Genomic DNA, 8,266 nt, shown 5'->3' on the forward strand with positions numbered 1-8,266 from the left:
AAATCAAAACTTCTGAATTAGTAAATGGAGTCTTCGAGTTGTTGACTTGTACCTTGTTCTGTCAAGTATAGAGAAGTTTACAAATTCTGAGTGGCCTTGCGGGTAAAAAGTAAAACTGTGGTAAAAGAATCCTCAAGGTTCAGGAAAATTTGCACCATTTACCTCAATTTTAATCATTTGAAACTATTACCAAATCTGATTGTTGACGCAATTGCAACACGCATTGTTGCAATTGCGTGTGTCAAACTACTTTAAAATTAATTCTGCTTCAAGTGAATTACAGTTGCAAAGCCTGACAGACATCTTCAGTTGCAGCTGCAGTGCAGTGGGCGGAGTCACGGCTCCAAGGGCCTCCGTGCCATTGGGTGTGCTGGGAGCAGAGGCAGCCAATCACAGTTGAACAGTGGCAACTTCTTCCCAAGCCTACTTGAACTCTTTGCCAAATGTGCAGATGAGTTTTAGGAAAGTTTCGAGTTCGCAAAGTCAAGTTCCCCCCCTCCCCCAAAATAAGTCTATTTCAGATCGTATCTTCGCATTTACATCCTAGTTGTTAAAAACAAACCGAGGGAGGATTGCACAATGTACACCGCAGGACTCGCTCCGTATTACGCCAGTAATTTCAGTCTCTGGTCTGCCTACTGTTCGAATAGCTTGTTGGATTCGGTGAAGAAACCTTCCTTCTGTATCGCGGACATTCTGCATCTGAGCGACACCGAGAACATGCCGGCTGCCCTGCCAGGATCGTCGGCCGTCGTGGCTCACATGAGCGGACACCACAACATGCAACCTTCGGGCTCCCCTCTGCGCCCTACGCCCGTAGCCCCAGAGCATATGGGCGGCTTCGCTCAGAGACCTTCCCCGGCTTCTTCCTACCATCGAGCCCCGGCCATATGTACTTCTTCATCGCCCCGGATCCAGCTGGCAGCCAGCTCAGTGCAACAGCTTCCCGCGCTCTCCAGCAAGGACCTTAAATTCGGTATTGATCGCATCTTGTCCGCCGATTCAGACTTTAAACTGAAGGAATGCAGCACTTTACGAGGTAAGGGCGGCTCAGACCAAACAGGCTGTTTAGCATCAGTAGCAACGTTGAATTAAAATGACACGTTTTACAAGGTAAAATCTATGACGAAGAGATTTCGGGAAATTAATAGGAAATCTGGATTGTTCGCTGCGTTGGTTACACCATCACTTAGTCTCTGTTCGTGCAGTTTGTCTGTGGCTGCGAAAAGTAGTTGGCGTGTGTGTGTGTGTGTGTGGGGGGGGGGATTGTTTGGGATATAATGTTTGAAATGACAAGAGCCAGTCAACTGCACAATGAAGGTGCGTTTTGTCATTGCCAGTATCTCTACATTATAAATTTCGATTGCTTTAATTGCTATGGAAGTTCCAGATGACGTGGCCACTAGACAGATAAGATAACTATCGTCTTTAGGAATTAACAGAACTGAATTTAAGACTACTTTAGAATGCAGCAACTTATCCACATACCCTGTTCCCCATTTGCTATCGCAGATCTTACCTCTCTAATGGCCCCAAGTCGCCGGTCTGGACTCCACCTCTCTGTGCAGAGTTCCGCCAACCAGTTCTTTGCGTCGCTGGACCCTGGACTTGGTGAGCCTACCTCAGTTTTGAACTCCAGAAGCTCGAACCAGCAACATTATCAGGATTCATTTCCAGGTTAATAACTCAATTCGCCAATTTTTGCCGCAGACAACACACGCCTATTTGGTTAAAAGATTCCAACATTAGAAGGTGGTTATTCCACAGCTAGTATTAAATCTTGGGAAATGGTTAAAATGAATGAAGATAACTAGGGAAATGTCACCAACCCAAAAAAATGCGAGGGAATCACGCGCTTTTAGCGTATTTTTTCCTGTCATATTTATTAAATATATTTTACGATTTATTAAAACAGATTAGAGTCCAGATATTTAAATTTGGCACAACTGAAATATACTGAATAAAAAGCGATAAGCAGAGCTAGACGTGCGTTTAAAAACATCGCTTTCAGTTTGCAGTAGTGGAACTGTCCAGCTACATATTTCAGTTCCCGATTCACCAAAATAGTCAAAAGGCTATTTGTTGGCCTTTGGTAAACTTTAAGTTACGCATCACATTATAAGTATTTGTTTTGTTGTTGTAGAAATAGGGAAGAACTTGCAACATTAACTCTGATGCTACACTTTATTTTAACTAGCAGGGCCTTACGCCGTTCTAACGAAAGACACAATGCCCCAGACGTACAAAAGGAAACGATCTTGGTCCAGAGCTGTATTCTCTAATCTGCAAAGAAAAGGTCTGGAGAAAAGATTTGAGATTCAGAAATACGTGACTAAACCTGACCGGAAGCAGCTGGCGGCGATGCTGGGATTGACAGATGCACAGGTTAGTAGCTGTTGGTGTTTAAACTGATCGGAAAACTTATCAGGACAAAATAGTTTTATTAAAACTTGTTACAAAACCATTTGGAATAGAATTTTTAAGAGGGAGATTTTTTTTTTTAAACGGTGAGAATGTCGCAGCCAGTGCAGCAGTTGGGTAGAGGACCCAATTTACGCTGTGTACGTGTGGGTTGACGTCCTCTCCTTCATACCCACCATTTCAGTAGTACTAGAATGCAGTACTGTCCACACAATTAAAAGGTGCAACGCAGCTCTCTAGAAACTGCTAAATAGTGATACGCCGCTTTTGAGTTAAAGCTCTTAGTATAGAGGAAGTGGTAACTTGTGAAAACGGGGCAGCGTTTTGTAACGTGGGTGCGCGCAAGAGACTGAAGCTAAAAAGCAGGGTTGTGTCACAGTCTGAGCAGACAAAAATATACTGAACTTTAATGTTTTTCCCCTTTTCAAATTTGGGCGATTTAGGTGAAAGTGTGGTTTCAGAACAGGCGGATGAAGTGGAGGCACTCGAAGGAAGCTCAAGCACAGAAGGAGAAGGAGAAAGAGCAAGTGGAGAAGGCAAACTCTCTGGAGCAAGAACAGCGAGTCAGGGAAAACCAGAGTGATAGTGAGAAAAGTGACTCTGAATCTACGGATATTAATGAGAAAGACACCGAGGTTAACAGCTCTGCAGATCATAAGACAACAGTCATCAGATCAGGTCTCGGCCCCTTAAGTACTGCCGCACCACAGCAAAGCGTCTCACCAGTACAAAGTGCCCCAACATCTCCGTCGCAAATTTTGCTATAAATGTGAACATTATTTTAGCGCCCTTCCCCAACGGGATTACCACGAGGTAAAGGACATTTCAGAAGATGAGAGTAAGTTATATTATTGCGAAAGGAAGGCGAAAAGTGATCATACTCAGCTTCCTACTTGTAAATTGCAAATATGTAAATATTGTTTGACACTTGAAATGGTATTCTTGTTTAAAAATCGCCTTTGAAAGTGAATGTTCTTGTATTTTAAGTTTTGATATTGATTTTCAATTGCTTACTGTATACCCAGCTGGATTTTTTAAAAGAGGTACAGGATTTATAAATACTCACCACCTCGTTTGAGCTATCACTATGTATTAACATTGAGAAAAACAGCCATTTCCTTTTTCCAGGTCTGTTTACCCAGTGATGTCCTTTCAATGCCAGCTGATTCAAAAGATTGCACTGATCGTAAATACATCTAATAAATTGGGTATACTGGTTTAAAGAACGCTTCGTTGTACTTGTTGGCTTTTAGCCATCTTGTGACCTACCGCCAATATGCAGGTTACCCGAGTCCGCGAAATGTATTAACATTTTAATAAGTGATCGTGCATCGGAACTTCACGGGATAATCTTTGCCGCTCCTTACGGATCATAGCTACCATGTTGAAAGCATAATTTAGACAAATTAGCTATAGATACTTTAATAGTAATAATGCTTTAATTACCTTGGTGGCTAATCTTTCTCCTAGTACTAGTAATCTACTTGCATAAGGCCCATCTCTAATCGCCATGCAAGCAGTAAAGGTGGCAAAGCTTGCTTTGTGATTTCTATATTTGAAATATTTAATACCTGCGCTAATAGATGTTGCATTAGCCCCATTTTAAAATCTTTTTCGTGGGTGTGCGTTCCCGTGATAAGTATATACTCAAGGCGATCGGATATTTTCCTTTTATTTTAACAACCATTTCCTTTCCCTTTAAAAAGATCTGAGGCGCCTTATCTTTAACTCTATCTATGACAGGCTTGTCACTAGAGTGCTGTTTATTTAAATGGCCCTCGCCATACCACTGTAGTTCTGCAGACTGAGTGCCGTGCGACGGGATGTGTTTCAAAGTGTCGGCGGTCTGCACCGAGCCTCTATCCATCAGACTTGTAAAGTGCATCAACGGCACCGTTACTGCTCGCTGTTATATTTCAGGTCAAACGCGTGCAGCAAGTGTCTTTAGGCTGAGTCGCGTGGAGTGGAATAAGTTCAGAAATTGCATCGATTCTGAAAAATTTATTTGAGCATAATGACATGTAATGAATTGTATTCTGTAGTTTGTAAATTCAGCTGAATACTATAAACTATTTAATGATATTAACAAATTTCCATCAAATGCTCAACCAAGAATTAAAAAAACAAGCTGAACGGGTTTAAAACCCGGGTTAGGAGCAGCGATGCCCAAAAAATACTTATGACAAATAGTCGAATATGCTTGCTACGTAATACGAAATATGAATACTTAGAAAGTTAGTTTTCATAAAATATGAAAGTAACTAGTTGGCGTTTTGGAACGGTGCCAATGTAAGTCACAGGTTCATTTGACGTATCGTGGACACGAGCAAAATTTGAAACTGTTGGAGTAAATCAAGTTGCATACCACTTTCTCCACCTACTTCGTCTTTCGCAATTTCCCATGTTAAATTTGCAGAAGGAACACTACTGCAGCTTTCTAATAATATTATATTCTGATTCCATTTGGACCTTTCTGGTTCTAGGCCCACATGACTGGTACCGAATTCTGTCACCACGAGAGAAATGCTTAAGTGTACGATTTAGACACGTTTAGATGGGACTGTGTTCAGTTAATGAGAAGAGTTTTCTGGAACAGGTCGAGTGAATCGTGCTCTCGCTGACTGACAAGATCACATGTTTATTAAAATTACTAACCTGAGTGATCCAGTGAAGGTGTACATTATAAAAAGTGGCGTCATGATTTTTCAATCATAGCTCAACAGTGCTTGTTTAATTTCTACAAAGAACTTAGTCATTAGAAAACTTTTCGAACTGGAAGCCGGTTTTAAGAACAGACTAGTTAACAGATTTCACAAAAATAGAACGCATTCAGCTGTTTTCAAATGCCCATTGCTTTCGACAGAAATAATCAATATTAAACGCAAATAGAAACAGAACATAATTAGAATATGCGCATGACTTCCAATTCGCTGAAGTTAATATTCTGGTCTCACAACCACTTCAACGCGTTCAAATTGTTTCTGCCAGTTTTTAATGCTTTCTATAATTCTTTGCCTAATTGTTACTTAGAAACTATAAACAGAGCTCAAAGGACAACGAAAGCGACAGGAATAGGTACTCCTCCGTGTTTTGTTGTTATTGCAAAAAAAAAATGCATTTAAAAAAATGATTGGAAAAGATACCCTGTCCAACTTTGTTAATGCTATTGAATTTGAGCGGAAGAGGTATTATTGATGGTATCTCTCGTGTTTCTGACACAAGATACGGCAACTTCATGTCGTACGGAGCTTCCTTTTGCTATAAAAGTCGCAATAGAAGTTTATAAAATGAGGAATTAACAATCCGCCACCCCCCATCCCACTTATATGTCCTTCCTGGTGAATCCTTTGCCTTTTCCCTTAAAAAAGTAAATTTGAGCTCCACATCAATTAAGGTACGCAGGAATTCACCGTAGATAGACTGTGCTTATCGGACCGTTATCTGAAGGGTGACAGGTATTCCTACAAGGCATTCGGGTAAAAAGACATAATTCTGAATCTGAGCCACGATATCTAGTGTATAGAAACAAAAGGAACAAGGGCAAATCAATTCAGTAACAGAAGAAATTCCTTCCACAGTAGACTGCCCCTGTTAAATCCCCTTGGACTGGCTGGCGTCCACCAAGACAAATTGTTACATCTGTAATGTCAACTTTTGTTTCTCCAAGTAAATAAACGACATTATTGCTGTACAACGCTCATCAGGACTAATGGCCATTTACGCTAAGCCTTTATTCACTTTTTAAAATAAACAGTTTATTAATATTAGACAATTCTACAACAAAGGTTCTGCCAAGGCAAATCGGTTACCAGGGTTTTGCTTGTAAACTTAAGTTTTGGCTGTGAGGGGGATGAACGACTTATTTGAAACTGACCTTCGAACTAATACGAGCATTTTATGCAATACTGTATGGTGTATACAACTGGGACTTTACAGGGAATGGAGAGAACAGAAGGATGTGTACAAATACAAAATAATTTCTATAAAACTCACAATAAAATGCACGGGGTGTCAGACCGGATCTGAAAAGGGTTCCTCATAAAGGCACATTCCAGTTGAAGTAAATGCAGAAACCGTGTGTACGTCAAACATCTAATTAATTCTGTTTGCATACTATGCCGCCAAGTCACACAATTAGCTGTCTTTATCGTTTTAAAATCCGCCTTTATTATTATTGATAGTTATTTTAACATACCTTAGAGAGATGACGCATAGACAGATAACTTCAAACGCAGTACCTTGTCCCACCTAGAGAAGGCCACTTCTGAAAAAACACATTTTAAATATACCTTAGCCAAAACATTCTCAGCAAATATCCACATTAATAGCTCAGCGTGGAATTCTGTGCATTTCGAATATTCACCATCTTCTAGTCTATTAGCGCGAGGTTCAGGAATGGGGGAAGGCATTATATAGGAGCAACAATTCATTTATTCGGAGGATGGTAAATGTGGCAGAACAACTGTTAGTTGAAGTTGCGTGTACTTAAGCGGAAATATTGCTGGCACAGAACGATATCTAACCAACAAATTTAGATGTTTTTAACTAAAATTCGTAAGTCAACAATGAGTAATAATGTTTTATATCTAGAAACTACGAATACCTTTACTCCATCACTTGAATAGTTTATTGTAAAATGATTGATATTATTACTTGATAGACTGATACAGTTTTTAAGGCAGTTGGGGCATTTTGACCTTTTGGTAGCACCAACATAGATCACAGCATAACAGAGTGCCTGGCAGTGTTCTGGAATGATGCGTAGGTATTCAGATCGGGCCATAAACATGCAATTACCTTGCTGAGTTTCCCCTGGCATCGTGCTGTAAACAAATCTTCATTGTTACAGAAAGGCTCTTGTCTGATTGATGTGTGGTCCGCCCTCGCATCGCACACAAACAAACTGCAACCATCAGGTCCAGAAGAAAGTGGGCTCTTCCTTAAACCTCTCCAACCACTGGTTGCAAAAGAGCTGGGAAATTTCACAAGATGGTGGCTGGCAATCATCCTAATGAGCTCCATTAAGCTGATTATTGATCTCCAGCTCTTTCCGTGAGGTCTAGTTAGAGGGGGCGGGAGGCTCTCATGTGGGGATGACAGTGAGTCCAACCACCTGGCTGGTCCGAATACACATCGTTGACTCAACTCTACTAATTAGGATTTTATGGGTCAAATGGTGGCAACAGACCAAGAATTCAGTATTTCTTTTAAAGAAACAGGAACAGCTGGCAAAAAAGCATTTCACTTTTTTTTTACGAATGCAAAAGGAGTACAGTATTTAATTTAACTGGATACTCTAATAGGAATAGTTTCTGTACAAATGTTTACTGGCCGTTAAAATTGTATTATGAATTTTAAATATCTCATAAAGGACAGAGATATTTAGAAATATACCCAGTGCTTGGAAATAATGAAAAGAACTAATAATGCCACTGTTAAACAGCTAACATATATACAATTTCCTCTCTATCTTCAATATAATGCAAATAATTAAGTGTATTGGGCTTTGCTTTCTCCACTGTGGAAGCGTTGTGATGTTAGGCCTTTGGCTCGAGTTATATTCGAGAAAATATAAAATCCTGCAGATGTTAGAAACCTAAAATAAAAACAGAATGTGCTGGTAATACTCATCAGGCCAGGTCGTTTCTGTGGGAAAGGAAACAGCTAACGTTTCAGATCGAGCTTGAAGGGAAGTCTTAAACCAGAAACGTTAAATCACGAACAAGAGAAAATCCACAGATGCTGGAAGTCTAAGTAACGTTGACACACAAAATGCCGGAGTTCTGATGAAGGGTCTCGGCCCGAAACGTCAACTGTACTCACTTCCATAATTGCTGCCTGGCCT

General features: G+C 40.4%; 1 protein-coding gene across 5 annotated transcripts; it reads left to right on the top strand.

Annotated features, from left to right (window-relative positions):
• The first annotated feature begins 366 nt into the window (after positions 1-366).
• On the top strand, positions 367-3,647 carry hlx1 (H2.0-like homeo box 1 (Drosophila)). 5 transcript variants are annotated; one of them, XM_073050912.1, is made up of 4 exons: positions 367-1,039; positions 1,513-1,677; positions 2,201-2,385; positions 2,865-3,647. In XM_073050912.1, exons 1-4 carry the CDS (start codon positions 580-582, stop codon positions 3,186-3,188), a joined length of 1,134 nt encoding a protein of 377 aa, XP_072907013.1. In that variant the 5' UTR covers positions 367-579; the 3' UTR covers positions 3,189-3,647. The 5 variants fall into 5 exon arrangements, with proteins under 5 accessions (XP_072907013.1, XP_072907015.1, XP_072907012.1 ...); XM_073050914.1 differs by having other exon boundaries at positions 369-1,039; positions 1,513-1,611; XM_073050911.1 differs by having other exon boundaries at positions 371-1,039; positions 2,198-2,385.
• The last annotated feature ends 4,619 nt before the right edge of the window (positions 3,648-8,266 follow it).

The sequence above is a fragment of the Hemitrygon akajei genome, chromosome 7 (assembly GCF_048418815.1).
Source record: "Hemitrygon akajei chromosome 7, sHemAka1.3, whole genome shotgun sequence".
Classification (NCBI taxonomy): Eukaryota; Metazoa; Chordata; class Chondrichthyes; order Myliobatiformes; family Dasyatidae; genus Hemitrygon; species Hemitrygon akajei.